The sequence below is a fragment of the Pyricularia oryzae genome, chromosome 2, assembly GCF_000002495.2.
Source record: "Pyricularia oryzae 70-15 chromosome 2, whole genome shotgun sequence".
Classification (NCBI taxonomy): domain Eukaryota; kingdom Fungi; phylum Ascomycota; class Sordariomycetes; order Magnaporthales; family Pyriculariaceae; genus Pyricularia; species Pyricularia oryzae.
The window spans coordinates 2,015,406-2,043,144 of NC_017850.1; the positions used below are offsets into that span (position 1 = coordinate 2,015,406).

Sequence of the window (27,739 nt, forward strand, 5' to 3'; positions counted from 1 at the left end):
AACCCCATTTTCGCTGTCCTCCTTTTTTTTTGTTGAAAACAGGAGAACTGCAAGGTAGCAGGGCACAAAATGTATGTGTACACAAAACCTGAACGGGAGGTCGTTCAAAGAGGAAAAAAAGAAGGAACGAAACAAAAAGAAAACACGACGACTGAGGAAGTTGAATGTAATGCACAGGGGGGCTCTGTCGATAAGACTACCTACCTACCTAGGTACCTGACAATGCTATTATTTCTGTTGATATTATTCGCAGCAAACTCGCACGATGCTTTATGAATACAAATGGAAGAAAAGGAAAGAAAAGAATTGAGCAGCCAGTCACACTGGCCGAGGTTGACGAAAGCATCATCTTTTCCCTTGCTAGTCCTCTCTCCGCCGCAAGGGCTGATGATTGTGCTGCTCAAACCACGAGTTTGTGCATCGGCTATCGTGGTGGTGTCCGAATGTGTGTGTGTTATCTCTTTTCTTTTCTTTTTTCTTCTTTTTTTGGCTTAAAAAGGAAATACACCAAAAAAAAACAAAGCGACGTATGGCAAGGTGGTGTACACAAGTCGACGCAACACAGAACGGATCGGAGGACAGATGGCCAGCGGTGGACTCCGAATGAGAAAGGTTTGGCTTTTCTTTTTGTAGTACCTGAGAGATGAAGGGTTAGAATCATGATAGAGGCAAAGACAAGTACATGAAATCTACTTGGGCGCTTGTCTTATTCCCAGTCTGAGTTGAGGGAACAACAGAGTCGGCATAGTCGTGCAAAGAGTATCAAGCTGAGACGGTCACACTCGGGTTTCTAGAGGTGCGGTCGGCACATGATCTCATGAGAGGATTTTTGGGCCGCAAAGTGCAAAGAGTAATAGCGTTGGGTTTAGATCTTGGTGTAGGCTGCTTGACATTACATCTGTCACATGGGGACGCCTGGATTCGCCGAGACGAAACTGTACTCGGAAAAGAAAGACGCCGACGAGTGCTTTCTTCGAGCCTTGCTAGTCGCCACATTCCAGGCTGGGCCATTTTGTACCTTTTCTTCATGAGTCTCTTATGTTGCGTTCGCTTGCTTGTACGCCAGAGAGATAATCCCAATACGGGCTGGCATATACTTCGTAGCTAGTGACTTGATACCACCTACACGCAAAGACATAACCCCTGCCTCTTTTCTACTCAACCTTCGCAGCCTCGACCTCGGACCTCTTGGCATCCCTGACCGCGCCAGAAAGCTCCATTGCGCCGTGGCAGACGTACGACCCAAACGCCCGCGCGGGGACCTTGTTCTGAAACATTTCCTCGAGCTCGACGTAGGTGCGGCCCTTCATCTCAGGCAGGCAGAAGTACAGGTACAGGCACATGGGCACCGAGGGCGCGAAGAAGACGAAGCAGATCCTGCCGCCCAGGTTCGCCTGGTCCGGGTTGATCAGGTACGGCATCAGCTGCAGCACGGCGCACGAGACGGCCGTGGCGCTCATGATGTTGATGGAGTAGGTCTTTTGCCGGTGCGAGGGGGAGGGGGTCTCACCGCCGATGGCGTAGGCCACCGCGCCGAGGGTTGCTTGATACTGTTCAGGGGGTGTTGGATGTCAGCCTCTATACTCTCAGGTGTATCTGTTGAGATGTTACAAGTGCAGGACTCACCAGGAAGCCCCAAACAGTCATAAATGCGACCGTAGCCTTGAGGGACGGTGCGTTGTTGATGGTGCTGATGCCGCCGATGAGTAGTAGTCCTGCAGTCATGACAAACATGCCACCAACCAAAAGCCTGTGATTTTTTTTTCGTTAGTAATATCATCATCCATTGGACAAGCTTGATCGTCCAGCAAATTAACACCAAAAAGTAAGACCAGGCGTCCACTCACGGTCGACGTCCCAGCCGGTCTATCAGCGGCCAAGAGCACATGTTGCCGACCAACTGAATCGCATACGCAGCCTGAGCAATGCCCAGCGCGTTGTCCACCCCAGCCAGCTTAAAATAGTAGGCCAGGTAGCCAGCAATAAAGTTGACACCAATAAACTGCTGCGCAATGTAGACCATGCAGATGATCAATGTCCGCCTGCCGTTGGGCCCCCTAAAACACTCGACCCATCCACCCGACCCCGACGACTGGAGCTCCTTCTCCTTGATCACGGCCAAGGTCATCATCGCCATTGCATTGTCGACGTCGAACCCAGGACCGTTGAACTTGCGAAACGCCGCAGCGGCTTCCTCCGGCCTGTCGCGAAGAATCAGCCACGACGGCGACTCGGGCAGCACTGCCAGGGAGCCTACGAGCAGGATGGCGGGGAAGATGAGCTGCGTGACGACGGGAATCCTCCACTGCGCGTCGCCGGCGTAGGTCGCCGAGGCCGCGTACACTGCGACCGAGCTCAGCCACTGGCCGATGACGATCATGGTGTTTACGAGGGCGAGACACACGCCGCGGAGCCTGACGGGGGCCAGCTCGGCGACGTAGACGGGGCCCAGGGAGTGGCCCAGCCCGAAGCCAAAGGCGCCGACGACCTTGCCGCCAAAGAGGACGGGGATGGTCTCGGCAAAGTACTGCGTCAAGATGCCGGCGGTGCAGATCAGGGCCGCCATGGATATGACCCTCTTGCGGCCGAGGACGTCGGACAGGATACCTGTGGCAAAGGCTGAGGTGAAGATGCCGACGGTGGCGGCGGCGTTGAGGATCTGCTGGTCACTTGCCGGGATCACGCGCACTCCGTTGACCGTGTGGCCGAAGCGGTTGAGGAAAGCATCAGATGCCAGCACGTTGCCGAGCATGTTTATTTCGTAGCCAAAGTTGACGGGTAGCATAAATATCAGCATGCCTTTGAAGAATGGAGGTTTTTGTTAGGTCACACGTCTTGTTGTATGCGGGCTTGGGAAAATACAAGTCCAACTCACAGAAGCTCAACACTCTTCTATTGTCCCAAAAGTCTCGCAGCGTGACCTTGTCATCGGGAAGAGTGCTAACGGATGTCTGTCCATGGCTTTCGACGTCTTTTGGTTGCCGTTGCGCCTGATCATTCTTGGGCTCGCGCGTAGCTGACATCTTGCTGGTAGTCGTGATGCTGCTCCCACAACCCAGGATGGGAACTTGCAATGTCGTTGCATATCATGTCGAGACCACTAGAGAGTCCTGAGGTCCAATATATGCAAGCCACAGAAATCAAGCCAACGGACAGGCTTCTCGCGAGAACTGCGGTTAACAATTCCCATTCGGGGGTAATTTGGCCAAGGCTCGGTCATGAGTTGGACAAGCTCTCCGCACTGCGACGTAGTGAAAAAGCGGAGGCAAACATGGGGTAACAAGCTGGGCATAACTGCCGGTCTGGCGATCCCGAAGTTGACCCCGAAGAAGGTGGCCCATGGGGAACCAAACAAGTAACTGTTGCAGGGCCATCTGCACCCTGTAGGGGTAAATCCATCTTTAAAAAGCCTACTTTGTAATCAAGGTAGGTTTGTAACCTTGGACTTTCGCTCACTTAGCGATCAAGCCCAAGTAAATAACCAGACAGTAGACACATCATTTCACAACCCTCTGTGTGTGTACCAATTGAATATGTTGAAAAGCTATCCCTCCCAACAATTTCTCAACCATCTGCAGTAGCCTGGCCGGTAGAGTGGCCCATTGCCTCGGTGACAGTATCATAGACCTTGTTCTTTCCGCCCTTGAGACCGTTGTTTGTCACCTGCACAACAACCCTCTTGTAAGCCGTAATGCAAGGAGTTCCGGAATCCCTTACTTCCAATACGAAATGCAGCACTTGGCCCTTCTCTAGGGCCTGTCCCGTGAGAACATTTACGGCGCAGATCTCAGGCGGTGGAATCGTGACCCTGACCGATGCACTTTCGTTGCTCGGCTCAAAAGTGACCTCTGGAACCACCGGCCAGTGTATTTCCGACTGCGCCGTCGTGGGCTCCTTGTACTGAAACCATCGGAAGTAAAGCTCATCTCCGTCCGGGTCGTATGTTCCCGCAGCGTCCAAAACGAGCTCGTCGCCTGCCTCGGCGTCAATGAATAGAGGCTGCGGTCCGGGAGCGCTGCCATTAACCGAAATCACAGGAGCGTGGTTTGCCTGCTTGCGATCCTTGCTCAGAGTCCACTGCATCCTCGCCGCAAAGTCGTTTTGGTAGGCATCTCTCCAGCGCCAGACCGTCGCCTGGTTCGTTACAAACGTAGACCCGTTCTTGCCGACGACGGTATCGCGAGCGTCCATGTAGTGTTTTGCTGCACCGCCAATGTCACCAAGGATATATCTCCCTCCCCAGCTGCCCCAATGAGGATTCTCTGGAGATCCCAGTCCGTTTTGTATGAGATATAAGAAGGTTGGAGTGTCACCCTCCATGATGAAGGAGGGTGTAGGGTACACCTTTCCAAGAGGCCCAACTGACTGGATGTTATCTTTTAACCATTCCTTAGAGACCTTTGTCACGTCCGGGCCCCCATTGTCCATGTGCGTCATGAGCATGTCGCCGGAAATGCCTACCCACGTAGCCATGCCATACTCCTTCCAGCCGTGCATTGAGCAAATGTAGAAGATGTCGGGAAATGTAACCCGTATCCAGAGACCCGTGTCGTCCTGATCGCTGATAGTGTATACGCGCAGTTTTGAGCGCAGCTGCCCCGCATCCTCCTCACTCCTCGTGCGTCGTACATGATGCAGCGCTTGCGCCAACGTATTGATCCCTCCCCAGCAGAGAACCCACAGAGGCCGATCCGAGGCTTCGAGCTTCTCGATGAGAAGTGAAGCACCCTCGCTCAGCTCCACGCCGTCGGCAAGCGCCTCCTTGCCATAACAAGCCGGTCCGGATTTGATCAGGCCAAGCAGCCTCTCGACTGAGGGATACTGGTTTTCCGGGTGAACGTGGCTGTTCAGATTGTCGACCACGGCGCCATAGGCCTCGACTATCCTAATCATGTCCTCGGGGTGAACCTTGTCCCTCATCCAGCAGGACGTGCATGCTACGATGCCTTGGGTGTCAAACTCGTTGCCATAGAGCAAGAAACGGACGAGCGATTCTGCATCGTCGGGCTCGTTTGAAATATCCGATATGACAAAGACTCTAGGCTTCTCCTGCACGACGGGAAGCCTATTGTGATCTGCCATGTCGGGTTGATGTATCTCGTCGGTTTTGAGGGATTATAAGAGTCAATTGGTACTTGAAGAGGTTGAATATGACTATCGGCCCATATCTCAAGGCTGTCCAATTACCAAACAATTTTCAGAATATGGTGTTTTGACTGCAACGGCCTCCCAGCTGCTGTTGACATGGTCATAAGATTCGTTTCCTGATAGTAAAAACATTATGATATACTAGGAGTATCCCCGCCGTGATGTGGACGCGGGCACGGCGGATGCGGAGCCCCGCACAATACTCACCAAGGTGGTTCGGACACCTCAATTGCCTTTTGGGGAAATTATATGCGGCCCGCAAACATGAACCGGATCGGTTGATTTGCGCCGATTTTCGGATCAAGTTCCAAGAGTCGAGGTTGGAGACGTTCATGAGCTGTGGCGTGCTCTTAGCCAAACCTAATTGGATAAGATGGGGATGAACTGGGCCGGTTATGGGGCTTCAACGAACAGTACCAGGAATTTTGCCTCAGGGAATCCAACAATGCGGTACGAATCTGAATAAGATGGTAGGCAAAAATCCATCTTGTCCTATCCAGCCAATCAAAGCGAAAGCAATCAAACATGTTGCTAATGATTGCTAATGACATTGGGATTCTCACCCAGACAAAGCGTTCGGTCGGTCGATTCACTTCGCTGGTAATGATTCCATGGCTGTGAGGAAATTAGGTGGCCAGCCACAAACCTGGGGGGCTAGCATCAACTAGGGGTCCCGTGGCAGCGGTACGCCGCCAAAACCGAGACCAGACATACCTCGAGATATGAAGAAAGGGAATTATCAGGTCGACAATTGAACAAGGAGCCCAAAGGCATGGTTTGATTGTGAGGGCTCTACTGCTGCGACCGACCGCTTTGGAGATTGGTAAAATCAGCGTCGTCATTGGCGTATCATGCATCCATCTCAGCATGCATTTTGCTGATGCAAAGACTAATGTACCTAGCCAGACATTCAGAGCACGTTCGTCGCACCAACAAATTCTGACGACAAGCCTCCCCCACACACCCCGTCGGGGTCCCACATCAATCACCTACTGTAGCTCCAGTTTGGCTAGAGTTGCTGGTCTTGACTCTAGCTCCCTTTTAGCCCCGGCGAAAACCGCTATGCACGCAATCAACCCGAAAGCACAAGCCATTGATTGATTGACTTGACTGCCGAGCTAATCTGGGCAATCCTTCCTAGAAATCAATAGACAACAGCTCTTGAATAAGTTGGATTTTTATTCCACTTCTAATTTCGACAGTCCCTTCGTGTCTCTAATCATAGACCATTTCATCAATCTGCGTTCGACTTTGCGATTGATTGCAGCTAACAGGCCTTCATTACCACACCTGACCGCACCGTACAGCAAGGGCTCGCCCTATAACCAATCCTGCATCGGGTTTCTTGTCACTGTAGCCACCACCACTTTCCCTTCAACATTACCCCAACTGTGCGGCTTGCCCGGCGGCGGGTAATCACACACTCCAGCTTTTGCAGCCCTCGGGCCGGGTGACAGTACTGCCCGAAAGCCTGACGAGGGCGTACGGGGGGAGAAGGGGAAAATATAGCAAGGAAAGTCACGCACGAGGGCGCCACAAGAAAGAGAGAAAAACAAGTAACAGTAGCAGCTGCGCCAGAAGCAGCCGACAGCCACCTCCAAAATCAAAGTACCCCCCAAGTCCTCAAGTATACCAATCAACCAATGGCCAAGGACAACAGAGACCGTGACAATAGCGACGCCGCCTCGTCTAGCCAATCAAAGCGACCCGCGCTGAACCATCGCGACACCAGCGACTCCCAATTCAGCGACCATGCAGGAGGACAACATGGCCCCCAGCAGCAGCAGCATTACGCCCCAGCCACCCGCGTAAAGTCTCATCAGAAGCACGTCGTTGGAGGTGGCACTGGAAGGCTGCACGGCCGTGTCCCCTCATCCAAGGCTCTTCACAAGAATCAAAATCATCATGCCATTGGCCCCTCCAACGCGAAGCCCAGCAGACGTCAATCCTCCCCCGCCGATTACGATCTGGATCGACCAGCGTTCCCGCCCACAACGACAAACGCTTCAAACTCCAACTCTCAGCGGCGCAGTTCCTCCGACCTTCGACTATCCAGCAACAGTTCCGGCACGAGCTTGAGGAAAAATCAATCCACTTTAAGCCTCAAGCGCAACCGCTCGCATACGGACATTGTGGTAAAGCGCGGTAGCAAACACAGCGCAGCGGCCCTCAAGCGCTCTCACTCCAATCCAGGGAATGTAATCAAGAAACAGGTCAACAAAAATCAGGTTCACTTTGATCTTGGAACAGACGGCCAGGACGACGAAGACGACGACGGCGACGAGTGGGTTGATGCGAGCTCTTCCGCGTCCCCCTACATATCACGTCGTGGATCGGTCGCCAGCGTGGCCCAGGCCTCCGCCGCATCCAGGCTGGACGGCCCCGATAAGCCCGAGGCTTCTGTACCAGGGCATCAAAGTCCGCGCCACCCCAATTTGCCTACGCACCCACGGGTGGCGTCTGCATCCTCCCAACATTATCATTTCCCGACGTCAAAGCTACTGCATACTCTATCCTCAAACCAAGCCGAACCCAAAATGTCGACAGATACAGCGACGGCTCAGCCGGCCTCTGTTTCTTCTTCGCAAAATCGACAGCAACAGCTCAGATCCGAATCGCTGCCCCGTCCAGATTCCTCCGCCTCCAACCTCTCTGCAGAAGCTGAGCTGGCAGCAGCTGCGCAAAGACGTATGATGGTAGGCGGAAGCAGCAGTGGCGGCGTCGACATGACCTCTCGCTTCGTAACGACCGGCTCGTCCGGCCACCCTAGTTCTCAGGGGACCTTGTTTGCAGCGGACCCGCGCATCTCAAGGCATCAGGATGGCGACAGCCCAGCTCCAAGTCGCTCGAGGTCTACTGGCGCAATGAGCGAGTTGCGCCGAGATGCATCACTCGGGAAATCAAATGGTTCCCGGCCGAGTGAGGAAGGGTTGTCTTTGACGTCTGATGATGAGGCGGGTGGTGTGACCAATGTATCCAACAGAGCATCGGCTTCATCCTCAAGAACTCGCGTGCAATCAGCTACCAACTCATCGATAGGATTCACTGTTCCTCCAGCAGAGAAGAGCCGTACGCAACAGAAACTCAACCTCCAAAGGGCAAGCTCTACACTAGAGCCTGGCCATATTCATCATCCTGGAAGCGTAGTGACTGGACCACTGGTGGGAGGTGCGGGCTATGATGCACGTGACCCCCGCGTCGGGAAGTTGCTGGAACGAACCGGCATGGAATATCTGGTTGTGCGACGATATCAAAACCCAGTCGCCCGCAGCATTACCCGGCTGTCGTTGCTATCCAGTGCGAACAACAGCCGCCGTATACCACATGCAAACGGACAGTCAAAAACAAACCACACCCGGAACGCCTCTGACTATATCAGCGGAGCTGCATCTCGACTGAGCCAGAGCTTCAAGGAGTCAGACGCCCCGATCCAGTCTGCATCCTCTGCCGCGCTTAACAATCTCCGCCAGCAGCAACGACCGAGTGGTCCAAAACGGGCTTTCTCGGCGGTTCGAGCCAACCGAAACTCGTCAGAAATTGATACGGAAGATGGAGGGTCGCGATATGGAATGAACGCCGGACAACGAGCTGGTGCTAGTCTCGGTGGTGCTGATGGCGAATCCACTGCGGCGCTACTTAGGAACCTGTGGGAGAAGAACATGGATCTCAGCGCCAGCCAGGACTAGGGTACTGATTGCAGGGAGACCATGTTTGTTCTCCCGAGAGGTCTTGACTGACAAATAGGGGGTGCCTTAATGTGGCATATGCTGCAGTTGGTCCGTACTCCCGCGGCGCTTCGCTCGGTGTTGATTGGTGGGTTGGACCAGGTAATAAAGTATGACACTGGTACGGGGACGATATTATGATGTTTTAATGCCTCTGCTTCACCTGTACCTAATTTCCTAATCATGCTGGCTGTATATGCTGGCGTCAGAATTCAACCTGTCTTTGGGTCTTGAAGCTTTGATTTAGGAAACAAGACCGGTTAAGGTTCAACTTGGCCTCGGCGGACAGACTTTTGGCAAGACTTGGACTTGGTTGGGGTTGGAATTTTATACTGCCATTCCCAGCGGTTCAGCGCTATAGCCTGGGCTGACAAGGTAGCGATTTTCTTGGTGATACGAGGGCGCGAAATCAACTTGATGCCCCTCTGGGAGACTTTAGGGTGCTGGCTTCACCTTCTGCTTCACCAAAGCAGATGATCCAGATCAACACCCATCTTGTTGTACTGGCCAGAAATATGTATATTACAAACCTAATATATGCTTAGGTTTTCTTGTTACTCGTTGGAAACTCTGTTAGAGTAGAACGAGAGGACAGTGGAGCGGCGATAACCTAATTACTTGGCCAACATTGCCAACCATATAGTTACGTGTGTCAGTAATTGAACTTGAGTACAAATTGAAGTAATTCGCCCACCTGTGACTTGTCATTGGGAGTTACCTATGTACCTTAGGTCAGGACTGAAAAGCATCTTGGGTTGAAATATGATATAGAAAGGCTCCGAGGATCGGCCTGCTTACATAAGACAATGGTTCTTGACGTAGATCCAAATGGCGCTTGGGAAACCTGCAGCTAATCGACAAGCTCCCACCTCCAACCCCAAGGCAGCACTATCCCAGACTGCGTACCTACCTACGGTTTTTTTTTGGTTTTTTTTTTACATTCGGTCTAACCATCCCAAAAACGGCAAATCATTAAATTTACACGAAGTTCAAGACCAACCGAAATCATCAGTCATCACAGAAACGCGCCACGATGAGTATCGCACAGTTCGAGGAGGACAAGGCTCAATATGTCGAGCAGGTAGGATGATGCTGGCGCGCCCAAATCATCAGTATTGATGAAGGCCAAAAACAAGCTTCAAGCCGCTAACGCCCCCGGTGTTTATCTGCAGCTGGAAATAGTACTTTCTTCCCTCAAGGACGACCCCGATAGTGTGGAACTGCAGGCGCTGAAGGAAGAATTAGAAAGTGCCATATCCATGATTGAAGAGTCCATCGCCGAGCTCCGACCAAAGAAGACGCAAGCACCACCGCCTCCCCCACCCAAAGCCGCCAGCCCGCCACCGCAGCCCGAGAAATGGCGAAAGGAGGACCACCCGGCCTTCAAAAAGGCCGCGGCGCCCGAACCTGCCGCGCCCCCGCCGCCGCCCGCCGCGGAGGAGTTCCAGCCCGACGTGACGTATCAGGTCAACGACAACGTGCTGGCAAAATGGATGAGCGGCGACAAGGGTTTCTACCCGGCGCGCATCACGTCGGTCACGGGTTCGTCGTCGGCGAGGATGTACACGGTCAAGTTTAAGAGCTACGGCACGGTCGAGACGCTGCGGTCGCATGACATCAAACCTGTCACCGCGCCCGCACAAAAGAGGAAGGCCGACGGGACGCCTGTGAATGCCAGTGGCGCTGCTCCGCTGCCTCCGACGGGGCCGCCAGTTCCACCCTCGGAACCATATGGTGCCGACGCCTCACAGCCGCCCCCTCCTCCGCCGCAGAGCGCAGCGGCGATGAGGAACAGCAGTGGTGTCGTCCTGTCTGCCTCGCCTAGCTTGTACCCGCAGAAACCTCAGGATGGTGGCGAGGGGGCCGCCGACGCGAAACCGGTCAAGAAGTTCAAGAAGATCAAGGCTACCAAGGAGCTCGAGGCGGGCAAGAACAAGTGGCAGGACTTTAACGCCAAGTCCAAGTTTGGCAAGTCTCAGAAGAAGGACAGCATGTTTAGGACGCCGGAGGGTGTTCATGGGAGAGGTAAGATGAACCACCAGAATAGGCTAGAAGTCTGCCACACGTGGCGTATTGGTGCGTTATCGCTAACTCACATGCCTCTCTTACTACAGTTGGGTTCACAGGCTCAGGCCAGGCCATGCGGAAGGATGCCAGCAGGAGCCGTCACATTTATCAACCCAATGAGGACGCGGACTAATGATTGGAGCCCTAGGACCACGCTGGGCAACTGGTTGCCTCTGTTTTACTATTTGCTGCCTTTGACTGGGCAAACTCGAAAGAACGCGGCGTCAAATTACATTCTATCAATGGTAAAAATAAAGTCCTCACTCATGATACGGGCGGCTAACTTGAGCTCGCACTGAAGTGTGCTTCTGGCCTGGACCAGTCATTACAGGACGGTGCAAAAGTGAAACCCGTTTAACAGGATGGTTTGCTGTTGTGTACGAGTATTCTCACCCGAGTCGCATGTGAAAGAAGTTTGTTTCGAGAGGACTTGGCACGATCAAAAAGCCTGAGACTTTGTTTTGCCTGTCCATGACACTGGCAATGTGCCAAACATGTTCCCAAAGCTTACGTCGGTTAAATAGATTCGCGAAGAAATGAGTGCGTTTGAATAGCATCATTGTGGAGTTTGCAGCTTAGTGAGTCTCAATCAGAGGAATATATTAACATGGTCATTAACGACATAACTGGTTATTTCAAGACGCAAGTATATCCAATTTGGGGGTCTCGCGGTGCCCTTTCGCCTTAGTCGCTCAGGCGAGATTTGCGACTATCTTATTTGTGGTACGCCTTTACTTTTTCAACCTCATCCCAGCTGCCCATAAATATACCTGACCTGTCATGGATGTGTTCTGGCACAACGTCGAGCATACGCTTCATGTTGCTATCGATAGCTTGGCCGCCGGCTGTTTTTTTTTTTAACACAATGTTAGCATGCTGAGAACTCTTTGAAACTGCAAAAAAAGTATTTCAAAAGGTTAGGGGCGGGGGCTGGGTTGTCGAAGAGAAACTTACCATTCTCGAAAACCATGGCCATAGGTGCGCACTCGTACAAAATACGAAGCTTGCCCTTGGGGCTCTTCTTGTCGGCGGGGTAGGCAAAGATGCCGCCATATAGGAGGGTACGGTAGGCGTCCGCCACCATGCTGCCGATGTACCTGGCGCTGTAGGGCTTTCCGCTCTTCTCCTGGGGGTGCTTGAGCGAGCTAAAGTACTCCTTGACGTGGTCCTCCCAGTAGAGCGAGTTACCCTCGTTGACCGAGTAGATGGCGCGGGACTTGGGCATGCGCATGTCCGGGTGAGTCAGGATGAACTCACCAAAGGCGTTGTCAAGGGTGAAGCCGTTGACGCCGCCGTTCTTCATGGTCAGGACCAGCTGGGCCGAGGCGCCGTACATTGTGAAGCCGGCGGCCAGCAGCTCGGAACCGGGCTTGAGGATGTCCTCCTTGGAGCCGGTGGAGCCCTCGGCCAGCTTGTGGATGCCAAAGATGGTGCCGACCGACACTCCGGCGTCGAGATTGGACGAACCATCAATGGGGTCGCAGGCCACGGCGTACCGGGCGCTGCCGTTGCCGTTGGTGAAGAAGATGATCTCCTCCTCCTCCTCCGACACGAGCAGGGCGCACTTGCCCGAGCTGCGCATGGCCTCGATGAAGAGGTCGTTGCCGATCACATCGAGCTTCTTTTGGTCATCGCCTGTCGTGTTGGAGGAGCCGGCAAGGCCGGTCAGGTTGACGAGGGTGGCGCGGCGGATGTAGTAGGCGATGGCCTTGAAGGAGAACTGGAGGGCGTGGCACAGCAATCTGTATGGTCGGGAGCAATGCTGCGTGTTAGTGTGTGCTCGTGCGTGCATGGCAGGTGAGGGGAAAGCTATAGGTAGGTCGGTACGTACGTGAAGTCTCCAGTGGCCTCCTTGTGCTTTGCTTGCTCCTCAGTCAGGAAGCGCGTCAAGGTAACGATGTTGGTGTTGACCTTTTCCGTCTCCGGGCCATTGTTCGAGTCCGCCATTTTTTTTTCAGAATATGACTGGCAGCTTAGCCAGAGGGAACGAAGCCGTTTGGGTGTGTGGCGAAGAGCAAGATACGTAGGTAGCACAAGCTGAACACTTCTGGGGTTTCAGACACCTGTATACTTTGGGTAAGGTAGGGAGGGGCGAGCCGGTGAAGAGACGGTGGGGACGAGGTTGTCAAGACGACTTGGTTCGTATGGAGAAGCTTAATGGAGCTATGGGATGTCCTGGGTCACGAGGGCAATCGAATTGGGAACTAAGTCTGATGACTAGGAGGATGCCTAGAATCTATTCATAGACTACCACGTAGTAAGGTATAGAGCCAATGCTTCCGAGAAGTGAGGAGTAGAGTGAATAGGGAAGTAGAGGTAGCTGGGTATGTAGGTAGGCAGGTAAGTGAAACCATGAAAGTCTACAAAGATACAAGATCAATTGAGAAAAGGGAAGGGGAGGAAAGGAAATAATCGGACGAAAAATATGTGCGAAAAGAAAAGAACCGGGAACCACGAGACCTCATTCTTATGTAACTAAATCTCCAACCGCCCGCCCGAGCTTCCGGTGCTAAATGGACATGACGATATGTACGTGTAAATGCAGCACGAGACAAAAGTCGACTCCGTTCCACCCCGCGTGTCGGGCCCCCGCGCCCCGCCGTTTCTGATGCAACGGCCGGCGTGCGGGCTATTTCGTTCCAGCTGGGTTGCTTTAGCTATGACGGTTATTCGAGGTTTAGTGCCGCCCTGATCCGATCGACAATGCGGCGTTCCCGGCAGTGCACTTGCTGCTATGTACACTACAGAGCATGCTAGTATTATACCGTCCATCAAATCTGATGACTGAGATTGTGAATCAATTTTTCCATTGTTCAACTACCGCAAAACAGACATTATTCCTCTCAGCCGTGGAGGCACGACTGGAGAAGTTTCGGCCATGTAAATCAAAGAACCCCACCTTCCCGGGCAAAGCCGGGATGACGTACAAAAAGGAGTTAGCTCCACCGGGCATACGGACCAGTTCATCATCGGCGACAACCCCGAGCAATGCAGCGTGAAGATTAATTACTGAGAGTCTGGTCTGGGATGTTGTAGATGCCCACCTACCAGTACTAATGCTCTTTGTGTCTGAAAGGCTTTGGCTGTATGTAGACTTGGGGGATTTTGTGGTACGGTGTTTCTACGGCAATTTGAAAATCCGATGGAGTTGAGATTTAGGAAGTAGGATTGCCGTACCTGAGGTTCGTATAGGTACGGTACATAACATAAAACGTTTGTACGTTCAATTTCATTGCATCATCTACAAGCATGGGCTTCCTCGGGATGGTAATTAACGGCGTGTAACAAAACGTACTTCGTAGGAGTGGTCTGAACAAGCATCTCTCGGATTGATCAGGACCAAAAAGTCGCGTAATTAAACACGCAAGTCTCCCTTCATGCCGCGAACCTCGATGTCTTTTGCCGAGCCTTCGTCCCTTGCGACAGCATACTGTGTGTGGGCAGGCACTTTGCTGGTTACGCGACCCCACACGTGCACAGATGCTTGACATGCGCCTGTCCTCAGCCTGAACCTGAACCTCGGCATGTGCGACGGCACCGCGGCGTGCAGTCCAAGAACCTCCAGGTCTTGGCGGCTTGTTGATGTTCCAAACGAACCATTGCGCAACCGTCTCTTCTGCCGGTTAAGGTTCTGCATACGGTACATATCTGCTGTCTCCTCGGGCCAAACGACAACCTTTTAATTATCTTCAATTGAATACTTGGCCTGCTGACAGCAATTTGGACTTTGATCTTGCAGAATTACTGCACCATCGCCAATCGAGAACGATCGCATCGCAGAAAGCAAGCCATCCGCAACTACCGAAGTCCGCATATCCAGAATCCAAAGTAGAGGAGAAAAAACCCGGACACACAACAAAACAACAAACCAAATAGCCCAAAATGGTCGCCGACGCCCTCGTATACCACCCCACGGTGTCGCACTACCTCAAGTTCGTCGCCACGACCGTGGGTCGCGACAAGGTGCTGCGCGTGATCCAGTACTTTGCCCGCTTTTACGCCTGGTACCTGTTCCGCACCAACGGCACGCCCGGCGAGATCGCCCCCTGGGCCGCCATCAAGAAGCAGTTTGGCCTCGTGCGCAAGTTTATGCGCGTCGGCAAGAACGTCGAGCACCTGCGCGCCGCCGCCGTCGCCGCTGACGCTAAGACTGCCGACCCCGTCGTGCGCTACACCACCGTCGGCCGCCAGCTCGGCTACGCCGGCTACCTGACCTTTGACGCGGCTACCGTGCTCGACGCCGCCGGCATCAGACCCTCCAAGAACGCCGCCAGGCTCGGCAGGGAGGCCTTTAGATTCTGGGCCTTTGGCTTGACCTTTAGCATCGTCGGCCAGCTGTACGCTCTGTGGAGGCTGAAGGAGCGCGAGGCCAGGGTCGACCGCAAGGAGGGTGAGGGTGTTGTCGAGGGCAAGAGGATCGCAATGTTAGTACTTCACGTTTTGAAACTACCGAGACCATACCCGTTTTGTGCAAGTTTAGCAGCTAACCATGGTGGCCAACTACAGTGAGAGGGCGGCCGCCCGCACCCAGCTCATCTCTGACCTGTGCGATCTGACCATCCCGACATCGGCTTTGGGCTGGATTCCCTTTGACGATGGCATTGTCGGTATCGCTGGTACCGTGAGCAGCTTGATCGGTGTCATGGCACAATGGAAGAAGACCGCATGAGTGGCTGCTCAAACCGGTCTTTCAGGTGTTGGCGCAGAAGTGGTTTCCCGGTGATATTTGGGGGGGGAATGGGGGGCTCTACGAGAATCAAAGTTTGGCGAGTTGAAAATTGTTCGATAATATTTGGGTTCAACACTTTGGTTGCTTTGTCGCATTTGGAAACTTGACAGCCCGTCCTCTATATTCTATTTTGTTCTTCTTGTAAGCCAGCACCTACCTGTCTACAGTATGGATTGTATATTATAATCGATCGATTGCTTTTTTGAGTGGTCTGGTGCTTCCTCATACCAGCAGGTCTCGTGTGTCTACGGAGTACCGATGAAAGCCAACGGCCAAGCAAAGATATGAAGCCGGAAAGACAACTCTCCGCATAACCTGGGATCAATCCAGATTCGAGCCGCTATCGTAAGTTGTCTCAACCAGTAGCCGATGGCTTTGCTTTAAATCAGTTCTTTAGGAGGCGTTGAGTCGATTCAGACTCCAAACTCGGAACCTGGACCCCTGAAAATCAACAGTGAGTCACTTTCACTTGCAAATGACTGGAAGAAGGGCGAGCTCGAGTGTGCCCCACCGTAGATAAGGCCAATGACTGCCCCTCCACGGCGCAACCCAATTCCATCCTCAATTCCAATATCAAAAGCGACACTGACCCCGCGAAGACAAACGTGTCTGGAATTTTTGGCCAGACAGAAACGATTTCTCCTTCATCCGGATTTATTGATTGAGGCCAATTATACCAAAACTACAACAGATAGACTCCTGACTGGGAAATCTTTTCCTGCCACCAATACCCCTCACTCCCAGCCCCAACGCAATGGCTGCATTGCAGGAGCTCGCCGATCGGACTAAGGCCGAAGACAATGTCTACGTCGACACCGATGTCGGTGTTGACGGCAACGAGGCCGACGGCTCCGAGCAGAAGCCCTACAAGTCTCTTGGCTACGCCTTTATCCGCAACCATGGCCTGCCCACCAAGACATACCAGATCCGCGCTTCTACGACGGGCGCCCTGGGCCCTGACGAGGAGCCCTCGACCCGCCTGATCTGGAAGGAGCCGGCCAAGAGCGCCGTCAAGAAGGCCCAGTCGATGCTAGACGCGCACAAGAAGAAGCTGCTCAAGGCTGACCAAGCCGCCGCCGCCGAGGAGGAGCTGCGCCAGAAGCGCCTCAAGAACCTCGAAGACGCCAAGAACATCAAGATCACCGAGGACCCCTCGCTTCCACCCGCAACAAGGGTCGAGCTGTGGCAGAAGGACCTGGAGCTGGGTGAGGGTGATAACAAAGGCCCGAGGGTCAAGGTGTTTGGCCGCATCCACCACCTGCGTGTCCAGAAGCACGCCACCTTTCTGACGCTCAAGAGCGGCCCCGATCAGCTGCAGTGCATTCTCTCTGGCGACCTCACCAAGACGTACGAGGCTTTGCTATTCGCCCAGGGCACAGCCCTCTTCGTCTACGGAGAGCTCCGCAAGGTTCTGGACGGCAAGAATGCGCCCGACGGCCGCGAGTTGCAGGTCGACTACTACGAAGTCACGGGTCGCGCACCCGGTGACGCTGATGCCATTGCCAACAAGGTATCGTGGTCACAGGATATTTGGGAGTCGGACATGCTTGACAACAGGCATCTGGTTCTCCGTGGTGACCAGACCACGTCTGTGCTCACCGTCAGGGAGGCTGTCGAGCTTGCATTTATCAAGACTTTTGAGAGCATGAGGATCAAGAAGGTTTCGCCGCCAGCCCTTGTCCAGACCCAGGTCGAGGGAGGCTCAACACTGTTCAAGTTTGACTATTACGGAGAGGCTGCATATCTCACGCAGTCCTCTCAATTGTACCTTGAGACGGTGCTTCCCTCGCTTGGCAACGTGTACTGCATTGAAAAGTCGTTCCGTGCCGAGAAGAGTCTTACTCGTCGTCACCTGTCAGAATACACCCACGTGGAGGGTGAGCTGGACGGGATCAACTTTGAGGACCTCCTCGTCCACATCGAGGAGGTCATCTGCCGTGTCGTGGACAGCGTCCTCGACAACCCCGAGGTTGCACGCCACGTCAAGGCTCTCAACCCCGACTTCGTCAAGCCCTCCAGACCCTTCATGAGGATGAAGTACAGCGACGCGATCGACTGGCTTAACGCCCAAGATCCGCCGATCCTCAACGAGGAGGGCCACCCTCACGTGTTCGGCGACGACATCGCCGAGGCTGCCGAGCGTAGGATGACCGACATCATCAACAGGCCAATCCTCCTCACCCACTTCCCCGTCGAGATCAAGGCCTTCTACATGAAGAAAGACCCCAACGACCTCCGGGTGACCGAGAGTGTCGACGTGCTCATGCCCGGCGTTGGTGAAATCGTGGGCGGTTCGATGAGAATGGAGGGCTATGAGGATCTGATGGCGGCGTTCAAGAGGGAGGGTATCGACCCGGCACCGTACTACTGGTACCTGGACCAGAGGAAGTATGGCACATCGCCGCACGGAGGATATGGCCTTGGTCTCGAGCGCTTCTTGGCATGGATTGCGAAGCAGCACACTGTCCGCACCTGCTGCCTGTACCCTCGCTTCATGGGACGTTGCAAACCTTGATTTGAAGTCGATAATAGGACTGAAAAATAAATGAGGATACCTGCCTGCGTGTTTCTATGCTGGCATATTTGCTAATTCCGATGCCGTGCTGAGCAGGCGTGCGTACGCACTTGTTGTCTGGGGTAAAGGATTGGGTGACAAATAGATGATAGTTGGTCACTGTTATGCCAGCCACGAGTCTCAAACATGAAGTCAACGTAACCTCTCTATCACGAAATACCGGATAAGGCACGGAGGGGGTATGAATTATATTTTCTATCCCCTTGCCTGAAAACCAAACATGATACGACCGAGGGAGCGATCGCGGGGTTTTCGGGTTGCGTTAAAAATAGTCTCAGTGTAAAAGAGCCATGTGTAATGTGGTGTAAATAGCTGCCGTAGGCTATCAAACCGGTTCAAGGCAAGGTACATACCTAGGTATACGAAAAGGGCATACGCGGATGGGGAGAAACAAAGAATTACTAATTACTGCATGTGTATGTAGTTGAGTACAGCATCAGTGAACCAATCGATCAGCGAGGGAACGTTTGGTTTTTTTTTTTTTTTTTTTTTTTTTTTTTTTTTTTTTTTTACTGTGCAATCAAAGATCGATTGATCGTCCAGAACTAGATAGACCTCTAATTAACTGTTTCTTGTTTTGCTTTGGGACAGTAATGACGATGCGGAGAAAACATGACACGCCATGGTTGGAGGGAAAAGAAGGCGGGAGCGCCGAACCTCCAAGCGTCTTCCTGGATTCCTCCTATTTTTTTTATTATTATTTTTTTTTTTACGGCCCAGGGTTTTTTTTCTCTGGTTGTCGCCCTTGCAGCAGTTTGTCAAGAAACTGGGCAACGATGGGATTGACGGGGTTTTTTGAAAGGGGGCCAAAGCCGCCCAAGCCGCACAAACACCCACCCCACCGAATCGTGCAAAAAAGAGGGACCTGCAGAACAAGGGTGCGTTGTGGGTGTGTGGCAGATACAACTTCAAAATGCGAGTTTGGGTTCAAGAAGGGCAACAGCATCAACAACAACAACACACACAGATTGACACAGGGGGGTGGTGTTGAAAGGATTCCCCCTCGAAAGCATTCGAAAAAGTCAATGTCCATGTCACCCCCCCGAGTCGATTCTCACGGCGATATTTCCATAACGGATCGTGCGAGCAAAATGGGGGGCAGAAGAAAAATGAAAAATAAAAAATACAAGAGAGAAGGAAGAAAAGACAAAAAGGAAAAAAAAAAAAGAAAGGAAGGAATAAACACAAACGTGCACACGACGGAAGCCATCTTTTTTAGTCACGTCCGGTATTCGTGCGCTGTGACATGGTCATTCCAGGATAGGGAATTATTTAACAACAGGTGTCACACTATAAGCAGGGACTGCCGTTGATGGGCGGTGGGCTTATTCACTACTGACTGGTACATGGCTGTGAGTTTGTCTGTGACTCTGTGGGTGGTTTCTCTTTCAGTGTAGGGATGGATCGGGCGGGATGCAAAAGGGGGGGAAGGGAGCAGAGAGCAAATAGGCAAATATAACCGAGATGGTTTGGATCAGGTGCAGACCGGCGACGGCCGACGGCTTTTTCCTGTTTGTATTTTCTATTTATTTTTCTGTTATCTTTTATTTTGTTTTTCCTTGACTCCTTCATCTACAGTATTTTCCCCACTATCAGCCCCGAGACGATGACCATGGATGGACGGAGAAAAAAAAACCAAAGCATGCAGAGAAAGAAAAACAGAAAAAGGGGGTGTTCTTTTTTTTCCTTTCCTTTTTTCTTCCTTGGTGGCTGTAAGAGGCTGAGGGTCCAGCAATGCGCTGCATCGCTTTTCGTGGTGGTTTCATCAACTGAGCTGGGATGGAAAGGGGGAAATGGAAGTGTTCTGGGCTCTTGTTACATAAGCCAACGTGGTCTCTTTGGTCGCAACGCAAAGCAGAAAAGCAACCGGGGTAATGGTGGAGTTCGCATGGCTTAGCACCAATAATCATCAGCGTATCCGTCAAAGCAAACTGTCTGATCTGTCATTATCACTGACAGAAAGAAGGGGTCAGGTTTGTTAACAGAGGGAAATAAATAAAAAGACTGCTTGGCAAGTTGACAGATGATTAGGAAAAATAGTACGAATTAAACGGAATGCTCATTTTTTAGTAACCTTGCGGAGTCAAATACCAACAACACCTCACTCATTATTGGCACCTGCAGTGCCTACTGTAGAACTGGGTTAAAAGGCTAGGACCCTTGATCGATTGAATCGGGTTCTTCGGGTCGATGTGAGTTGGCTGCATACGAGTAGAAAAGAAAAATACTGGACCCATCACAGGGGATTGCCCCGCTGTCGTGTGCTGGTCAATAATGAGCATGCTTGTTATTATGACAAGTTGCTATCAAACAGTCCGGACAGGTCGATGGGAGATGAATATTTGATTGTCGATCTCCCAAGGTCTCGCTTATATGCAGGATGGGGGGACGTACGACCGCCCTGTCTGCCGTCTGGTTGAATTGAATCTTTTTTTTCTTCAGAGGGCGGGAGGGCGGCAAGGGCGGAATGGGATTGATCAGATGGCATGTTTTTTTATTACTCGTTTTTTGTTTAGCAACCGTCGATTCGGGCCTGGGGTTGGGACTTTGTTTTGCCATGTTCGGCTAAAAAGTGTCCAGCACGAGCTAAAGCCGTCCGTTGTAGAGGTTTTTGGGTTCGGTACCTGAGTCTTTTATTCTTCACTTGTCTTAGTGCATCGTTTTCACCCTGTCTTGGGAGCCGTCAAACAGTCCTAAGTTCTAGAATATTATCAGATTCTTTGGTTGATGCTTGTTGCATCGGATGAGGAGGCGTGAACCTGGGCTGAAGGCTGACTTGACTTGCCTACTTGACCTAACCACACAACCACTAATTACCATTCAGTCTACCACACTTACCGGTATACCTAGTAATTACTGTACAATAGTACTTGCTGTACACCCCCCTTTGCTTCACAGTGGGGGCCCAGGCGGGCACCACCAAAATGACGGCTATGTTCCATCGTTGGGTGCTACTACCACAAATCGTGGCTCGGATACGAAGCATAGCATGAAAATCGACTGTAGAGCAAGATGAAATCGCCCCCGATACTTTTTGGCTTCGTAGTCAGGTACCTTTTATCAGGTGGGTAAGGACTCCATTGGTGCCAAGAGGTCCCGTAAATCTTGTGGGCAAACTGTACTGCTTTTTGTGCTTGCGATATTGCAGTTAAGTTACTGGGAACGTTTTCATCTTCTTGCCAGGATCCCGTCAGATACCTAGGTACCTAGGTAACCTACCTTACCTACCTTACCTTACCCCCTTTGGGACCCTGCCAATTGACAGGCTGCGAAGGGACGACTCTGCGTGTGTGTCTGAGAGAGTGCGTCAGTTTGTATGCGTCTGTTCACTGCTGACTTGGACGGGTTCGACTGGGTTCCCCAAACCAAGTCCAGTTCGGTGTTTGTACGGTACGTACGGAATAGGCTGGCAGCAGCAGCATGCAGTACCTTCCCTACCTTACCGACCTAGCCATTGTGTGTGTGCGCGTGCGTGGAGGATCCCTGGCCCCTCATTAAACTTAGCGTGCATCCAATTCAATTCAACATCGTCCCTTGGGACCCCGGCCCACCGTCTCCTTTCAACGCCTGACATTGGATCAAATCATCTCCTCTTTTTTTTTGCTCTTAATAATAATTTTCTCCCCTTCCCCCTTCCCGCCGCCATTATCCTCGCCTGGTTTTTTTGTTTGCTTCCTCCTGCTTTTTTCTCCCTCCCAGCTGTTTTCTTACTTACAGTCTGTCTTCCTTTTCGGACTGACGCCGCTCCTATTCGGTTTTTTTTTAAAACTATTCTTCTCTGCTTCTTCTTTCTTCAACGCTCGCTAAGCCCGTTGTTGTGTGGCCGCCCGCAATCCTTCTTTTCTTCTCTTCGACCCGAGATCCGCGTTGCTGTTCTTTTTGCCAGAACGAACGCTTCCTCCCCCCGCGCTTGTCTTTGCTCACACGCGTGCGCCCCCACGAGAACAAAGCCCACCCAAGAAAAGCCTATATTCCACACTTTTTGGTCTTCTTGGATCCTTTTGACCGCCAATACAACCTTCAACCTCCTTTTATTTGCAAGAACACTCGTTAATTATATACTTGTTCTAATCAATCTTTGGAAGCTGTCTTTGGCTGTTTGGGTACCCTGTGTACAAACGACAAATCTTGCACGATCGAAACGCAACCAAAGGAAATCCTGGAGTCTTTTTCAGCAAACGCCTTCAAACGAGCCGCCGCGCAAACTTTCAGTTCAAACGTACACGATATTGCCTAGCTGTTCAGGCTAAAAGGTTTTAACAGAACCTGCAAGGCACGAAACACAGTTGCAAGTCGGGGAAAAATATATTTTCACTTTCCACGCCAGCTTCAATTCTTGCGCTTCTCGATTTTTCCAAGATGCAGGACATTCAAGCTCCCGCCGGCCCTGTTGGCCGCTTTCCTGGTCATGCCTCGAAGCCCTCCAATAGCGATACTGGCTTCTCTCACGGCGCTTTCACCTCCAACATATCTGGTTTCGCCGATAGGCATCCTCGCCGAGGCAATATCCCCAATATCAACACCCAGTCAATGAACCAGCAGCCCGCTCCTGTTCAGCAGCTCGATATGACGACTCCAAACACGGGCTTGGACATGAACTTTACGCCGCTTCTGCCATCCCAGCTGTTGCTCGGAAGCCCCTTTCAGCCTGGCACCCCTGCGGCTTTTGCCAACTCGCAGTTCCAGAGCCTCGGAGGCTACGCTCAGCAACAACAACAACAGCAGCAGCAGCAGCAGGGTCTTGGTCATCAGATTCAACAACAGCAAAGCCTCGGCCAGAGTGGCCTGACCAGCCCCGTGCAGGGAATGTCCCCTCAGGCTTACCAGGGCATTGTGTCACCTTCCGCTTACGGCGCCCCGCAGTTCTACTCACCGCAGTCACCGTCCGGTGCCTTCAGCAGCATGAGCAACTCTCTGCAGATGCAGCCAACCTCGCCCATCGGCATGGCATCCAACGTTGTTAGCGGCACTAGCCGTACCGTCTACCTGGGTAACATTCCTGCGGACACAAGCGCCGAGGAGATTCTTGGCCACGTTCGCAGTGGACAGATCGAGTCGGTAAGGCTTCTTGCCGACAAGAACTGTGCCTTCATCTCGTTCCTGGATGCCAGCTCTGCTACCCACTTCCACTCTGATGCAATCTTGAAAAAGCTCTGCATTAAGGGCCAGGATATCAAGGTCGGCTGGGGCAAGCCCTCTCAGGTTCCTACCTCGGTTGCACTCGCCGTCCAGCAGTCTGGTGCCTCGCGCAACGTGTACCTGGGCAGCTTGCCCGAGGAGATTACTGAGGAGGAGCTGCGTGAGGATCTGGGCAAGTTTGGACCCATTGACACGATCAAGATTGTTCGCGAGAAGAGTATTGCCTTTGTGCACTTCCTGTCCATCGCAAATGCGATCAAGGCCGTCTCGCAGCTTCCGCAGGAGGCTAAATGGCAGGCCCCGAGGCGTGTGTACTACGGCAAGGACAGGTGTGCTTACGTATCCAAGACGCAGCAGCAGAATGCTGCCCAGTACCTTGGCATCTCGCCCTCATACGCTCACATGCTCACCGGAGCTGACCGGGACCTGATCTCGAGTGCATTGGCTCAGCAGTCAGTCGCTGCGGCAGCCGTGGCAACATCGGCTGGTGGTCTCAACAACTTGGGCAACCGCACCATCTATCTCGGCAACATCCACCCCGAGACAACCATTGAGGAGATTTGCAATGTTGTGAGGGGTGGCCTTCTGCACCACATCCGATACATCCCTGACAAGCACATCTGCTTCGTCACTTTCATCGACCCCACCGCTGCTGCTTCCTTCTACGCTCTGAGCAACCTGCAGGGTCTGATGATCCACAACCGTAGGCTGAAGATTGGCTGGGGCAAGCACTCGGGCGCCCTCCCTCCCGCCATCGCTTTGGCTGTCAGCGGCGGTGCCTCCCGTAACGTCTACATTGGCAACCTCGACGAGACGTGGACCGAGGAGAGGCTCAGGCAGGACTTCTCCGAATACGGTGAGATTGAGCTCGTGAACACACTCCGGGAGAAGAGCTGTGCCTTCGTGAACTTCACAAACATTGCCAACGCCATCAAGGCTATTGAGGCTGTTCGCAGCAAGGACGAGTACAGGAAGTTCAAGGTGAACTTTGGCAAGGATCGTTGCGGCAATGCACCACGCCAGATGCAGCAGGGTCAACAGGCGCAGTCGCCTCGCTCTGAGGGTATACCTTCTCCCCCACCCAACGCTACCAGCCACAGCGGCAACTCTCCGACGACTTCCAACCCTCCCGCCTCGGCCCCGCCGGCCCTCTTCAACGCCAACAACAACCCCTTGACCATGTACCTGAGCCACGTGTCGCAACAGGTCAACCAGCAGCACAGCCAGCAGCAGCAGGCTCTTATGAACCAGCAGGCCGCTCTGTTTGGCACTGCCGCATCATCCCCCAATGACCTCGGCCTCGAGGTACCTCAGGGTCCCCAGTCTGCTGGCCATCAGCCGTCTTCAAGCATCTCCAACGGCTTTATTGGTAACGGCCCTGCTTCCGCGTCTGGCGCTCCAACGATTGGTGGACTGCTTGCTCCTGGCCGCAGCCAGCACAACCGGGCTGTCAGCCTGCCTGCTCTGGCCCCCGGTTATGAGAACGGTGGAACCAGCCCGAACAGCCTCCAGGGCAACAACGGCGCAGCTCTCGAGGGTGAGCGCAGGGGCCACCAGTACCAGGCTAGCTACAACGGCGGCTTTGGCCTAGCTATCCAGGGCGGCCTCAACGGCTGGGTTGAGGAGGAGGTCGCCAACTAGAAGTTGGATTAAATCGAAAGGGGCTGTCCGAAGGGCGGCTTCATGATGTTGCATGAGATCATTGTCATTCACGGTGGCGGAGGCTGAGTGGTGTTGGATATGACTATACTGGACGTTTGGATTCGATGCGCGCGATCCTGCTCTTTTTTTATCTCTTCTCTTCAGACTTTTTTTTTGCGTATACCTCGTAATATTTCAGTTTTATTCTTGTATGATTTTTTGTATTCTTTTCTATCATCGACCCACGGCATCCCGAAGTCATTACTCTTTGTCACGGGAAAGCAGCCCGTCGGTCGTTTTCTTACCGACGAGCACAAGAAGGAAGAATGGGAAGAGAGAAATGCAGAGAAGAAATGTCACCTGAAAAAATGGGTTGAAACCCAAAGTACATTAATGTGGTGGAAGTGCACAAATTTCAGCGTTGAGGCTATTCCAATAGTCTCATGGCGAAAAAGGGAAAAAGAAAACAAGAAAGATTAATTCTTCTCAGTCATGAAGCTTGTATCACATCAAGATACAAAACATGATATGCAGTGACTGAGTCGTGTTTGTCTATATTACATCGTTTATGTCTATCATGAGTCACATATTCGTGCATCCGCGGATGAGGCTTGTTTGATGCTATCTGCCTAAAGAGCAGCCGCTCCTATTCTTGGCTGCATAGTCTTCCTTTCACGCCCCTACCAGCTGACCTATGTACGTGTCTTGATGTCTGGGTGCAGTGAAGAGCAGCAACGTGTTAATCAAACGATGACCAACCAGTACGTGTTAGATTGCCTGGCACTCAGACAGGTTACTATCGCGACTATTCCAAAGACGAGATGAATAAAAATAAATAAAAAAAAGAAGAGGAAAATTAGGGATAGAATAAACCGAAATACAACAAGAAACAAGACCAAAAACAGCAAGCCGCCAGGTGTGGCCACGGTATCGATCTACGTGGGACTATGACTAGAACTAGAACCGCCAGGGACAGACAGGTATGTCTGTCCAACAAAGAGAAAGCCAACTCAGGTTGAAAAAAAAAAAATTAAAATTAAAATCCAGAATAGTTACCTCCCGTTAAAATCCAAAACGCAAAGATTCCCGCCCGTTATCCTTTTATATTTCTTCTTTTCTTCTGAATATAACAAAGGGTTTAGCCAACGCCATTGAGGAGTGAATGATTCAGTTGTGGTCGATTATGGCAGGATAACTCCCAGCGGTATTAAAGTGATCAGGGACGCAACAGGTTCAGAAACAGGCTGGATGAATATACGCAATGAGAACACACAAAGAAAGACGCCCAAGGAAATGGTAAGTATATACTTTTAAAAACAAGGGCAGAGGCGAGGGGAGAGATATCATGGGACAGGCACGGATGACATCAACTCCTATCCGCGCAAGAAGCTGCGGCGACGGGTTGAGCATGCCTGAATGACATGCCACAACAAGCGTCCCCGTAGCCAAGCACGACTAAGGGTTTGGTTAAAGACAATTCAAGACAAGTCAAGACAAGGAAGACATTGGATGAGAGAGCAGCGGTTTCATTAGAAGGCAAAGTCTGGAAGAAAAAAAAAAGAGAGAAGAAAAAACGGTACCGCTTACGTTGCATAAATATATATGCTTTTTCCAACATGGATTTTTTTTGTTAACTCATCCTATGGTGCCATCCACAACCATAGGATGGTCCTTTTTGGATCCGGACTTGTGGCTACCGCGGCGGCGGTAGGAACGCCCAGAGAGGCTGTCGTCCCCACCGTCCCCGATTGAGTATACGCTGTTTGTATCCTGGGTGTAGGCGTTTGAGTAGGAGCCCTCGGGGGAGTAGGACATCGATGAGGACGGGGCGTATCCCCCCGACGACGACGGCGCCACGTGATGCTGCTGCGGGCGGTGCGGGCGCTGGAGCTCGACGGCGAGGCGTACCTGGATGACGCGTCCCTTGAGCGTCTTGCCTTCGAGGCGAGCGATGGCGTTGTTTGCTGCCTCGTGCGTATCGAGGGTGACGAGGGCGTGGCACTTTTTGTCGCGCTTGCCGTCGGCCGGATGCAACTTGATCTTGAGCACACCGTGGACCTTTTCGAGCAGCTTTTTGACGTCTTGGTGCTGCGTCTGGTGGTGCAGCTTGCTGATGATGATCCTGCGCTGCACCAGACCCGTGATGTACTCGCCCCCGCCTCGGCCGCCGTCCTTGTCGGAGCCGGCAGCGGTTGACCTGGTCGCTGCGCGATCCGCTTCGCTGGTAGGTGCGGTGGTGGGCTGCTGCATGTAATGCGCCTGGCTGGTATTGCAGTCATACTGGTAGCCTGAGCCATAGGGAGCCATGTACTCGGTGTCGTGGGAGTAGCCATAACTCCCATCGTACTCGCTACCGGTGGTGCTGTAGCTCCCAACTCCGTAGCTGTGCCCTGAACTGTAGCTGTGCTGCTGGGAATTCCCGTACGGCGATACCAAAACCGATGATGAAGTCATCTGGGGCGGACCCCATCCTCCCGCGTGTAGCGTTGGACCAGGGGTAAAAGTAGGCCATGTTGATGGTGGCAAGGGGAGCTGCTGGCGGTGGCACTTTTACGTCAGCGTTGGTGACCTGCATTGCAAAGATTTCACATGAGATAGCAAGTGCGGATATAGCTTGATCCCATACAATCTTGCAATAGCCTGCTATTGAAAGGGCATATCTTCACATTAGTGGATCATGTTGCTTACATCGCATTGGCAGTGAGACGACGTAGC

At 52.4% G+C, this 27,739-nt stretch overlaps 10 protein-coding genes across 10 annotated transcripts; 5 read left to right on the forward strand and 5 right to left on the reverse strand.

The window, feature by feature from the left end:
- Nucleotides 1-542: 542 nt before the first annotated feature.
- MGG_08891 (maltose permease) lies at nucleotides 543-2,752 on the reverse strand (the record flags this gene model as incomplete). Its single annotated transcript, XM_003713872.1, has 3 exons — nucleotides 543-1,550; nucleotides 1,627-1,750; nucleotides 1,848-2,752. The coding sequence occupies 3 exons, from the start codon at nucleotides 2,750-2,752 to the stop codon at nucleotides 1,155-1,157; spliced, it is 1,425 nt and encodes a 474-aa protein (XP_003713920.1). The 3' UTR covers nucleotides 543-1,154.
- An 812-nt stretch (nucleotides 2,753-3,564) lies between these two features.
- Nucleotides 3,565-5,082, reverse strand: MGG_08892 (uncharacterized protein; the record flags this gene model as incomplete). The annotated part of the gene is made up of 1 exon (XM_003713873.1): nucleotides 3,565-5,082. One exon carries the CDS (start codon nucleotides 5,080-5,082, stop codon nucleotides 3,565-3,567), a length of 1,518 nt encoding a protein of 505 aa, XP_003713921.1.
- Nucleotides 5,083-5,531: 449 nt separating this feature from the next.
- On the forward strand, nucleotides 5,532-9,551 carry MGG_08893 (uncharacterized protein). Its single transcript, XM_003713874.1, has 2 exons — nucleotides 5,532-5,618; nucleotides 5,716-9,551. Exon 2 carries the CDS (start codon nucleotides 6,792-6,794, stop codon nucleotides 8,832-8,834), a length of 2,043 nt encoding a protein of 680 aa, XP_003713922.1. The 5' UTR covers nucleotides 5,532-5,618; nucleotides 5,716-6,791; the 3' UTR covers nucleotides 8,835-9,551.
- Nucleotides 9,552-9,906: 355 nt separating this feature from the next.
- MGG_08894 (uncharacterized protein) lies at nucleotides 9,907-11,073 on the forward strand (the record flags this gene model as incomplete). Its single annotated transcript, XM_003713875.1, has 3 exons — nucleotides 9,907-9,954; nucleotides 10,046-10,898; nucleotides 10,988-11,073. The coding sequence occupies 3 exons, from the start codon at nucleotides 9,907-9,909 to the stop codon at nucleotides 11,071-11,073; spliced, it is 987 nt and encodes a 328-aa protein (XP_003713923.1).
- A 428-nt stretch (nucleotides 11,074-11,501) lies between these two features.
- Nucleotides 11,502-13,419, reverse strand: MGG_08895 (fructose-1,6-bisphosphatase). The gene is made up of 3 exons (XM_003713876.1): nucleotides 12,772-13,419; nucleotides 11,895-12,682; nucleotides 11,502-11,785 (listed from the first exon to the last, which is right to left on the reverse strand). The coding sequence occupies exons 1-3, from the start codon at nucleotides 12,885-12,887 to the stop codon at nucleotides 11,655-11,657; spliced, it is 1,035 nt and encodes a 344-aa protein (XP_003713924.1). The 5' UTR covers nucleotides 12,888-13,419; the 3' UTR covers nucleotides 11,502-11,654.
- An 824-nt stretch (nucleotides 13,420-14,243) lies between these two features.
- On the forward strand, nucleotides 14,244-15,894 carry MGG_08896 (peroxisomal biogenesis factor). Its single transcript, XM_003713877.1, has 2 exons — nucleotides 14,244-15,364; nucleotides 15,447-15,894. Exons 1-2 carry the CDS (start codon nucleotides 14,823-14,825, stop codon nucleotides 15,607-15,609), a joined length of 705 nt encoding a protein of 234 aa, XP_003713925.1. The 5' UTR covers nucleotides 14,244-14,822; the 3' UTR covers nucleotides 15,610-15,894.
- A 305-nt stretch (nucleotides 15,895-16,199) lies between these two features.
- MGG_08897 (asparaginyl-tRNA synthetase) lies at nucleotides 16,200-18,716 on the forward strand. The gene has a single exon (XM_003713878.1). The coding sequence runs from the start codon at nucleotides 16,424-16,426 to the stop codon at nucleotides 18,182-18,184; it is 1,761 nt and encodes a 586-aa protein (XP_003713926.1). The 5' UTR covers nucleotides 16,200-16,423; the 3' UTR covers nucleotides 18,185-18,716.
- A 2,177-nt stretch (nucleotides 18,717-20,893) lies between these two features.
- On the reverse strand, nucleotides 20,894-21,699 carry MGG_15605 (uncharacterized protein; the record flags this gene model as incomplete). The annotated part of the gene is made up of 5 exons (XM_003713879.1): nucleotides 20,894-20,944; nucleotides 21,083-21,090; nucleotides 21,299-21,377; nucleotides 21,478-21,538; nucleotides 21,683-21,699. 5 exons carry the CDS (start codon nucleotides 21,697-21,699, stop codon nucleotides 20,894-20,896), a joined length of 216 nt encoding a protein of 71 aa, XP_003713927.1.
- Nucleotides 21,700-21,809: 110 nt separating this feature from the next.
- MGG_08898 (differentiation regulator) lies at nucleotides 21,810-25,646 on the forward strand. The gene has a single exon (XM_003713880.1). The coding sequence runs from the start codon at nucleotides 22,604-22,606 to the stop codon at nucleotides 25,022-25,024; it is 2,421 nt and encodes an 806-aa protein (XP_003713928.1). The 5' UTR covers nucleotides 21,810-22,603; the 3' UTR covers nucleotides 25,025-25,646.
- A 1,013-nt stretch (nucleotides 25,647-26,659) lies between these two features.
- On the reverse strand, nucleotides 26,660-27,478 carry MGG_08899 (uncharacterized protein; the record flags this gene model as incomplete). The annotated part of the gene is made up of 1 exon (XM_003713881.1): nucleotides 26,660-27,478. One exon carries the CDS (start codon nucleotides 27,476-27,478, stop codon nucleotides 26,660-26,662), a length of 819 nt encoding a protein of 272 aa, XP_003713929.1.
- Nucleotides 27,479-27,739: the final 261 nt, after the last annotated feature.

Bases quoted from the DNA above. Each gene is read 5' to 3' on its own strand.
- MGG_08893 (XM_003713874.1), top strand. From the start codon at position 6,792: ATGGCCAAGGACAACAGAGACCGTGACAATAGCGACGCCGCCTCGTCT.
- MGG_08895 (XM_003713876.1), bottom strand. From the start codon at position 12,887: ATGGCGGACTCGAACAATGGCCCGGAGACGGAAAAGGTCAACACCAAC. The intron at 12,683-12,771 runs GTACGTACCGAC...CCGACCATACAG, and splicing joins GAGGCCACTGGAGACTTCAC to ATTGCTGTGCCACGCCCTCC. The intron at 11,786-11,894 runs GTAAGTTTCTCT...AAAAAAAAACAG, and splicing joins GGCCATGGTTTTCGAGAATG to CCGGCGGCCAAGCTATCGAT.
- MGG_08896 (XM_003713877.1), top strand. From the start codon at position 14,823: ATGGTCGCCGACGCCCTCGTATACCACCCCACGGTGTCGCACTACCTC. The intron at 15,365-15,446 runs GTTAGTACTTCA...GGCCAACTACAG, and splicing joins GAGGGCAAGAGGATCGCAAT to TGAGAGGGCGGCCGCCCGCA.
- MGG_08897 (XM_003713878.1), top strand. From the start codon at position 16,424: ATGGCTGCATTGCAGGAGCTCGCCGATCGGACTAAGGCCGAAGACAAT.
- MGG_08898 (XM_003713880.1), top strand. From the start codon at position 22,604: ATGCAGGACATTCAAGCTCCCGCCGGCCCTGTTGGCCGCTTTCCTGGT.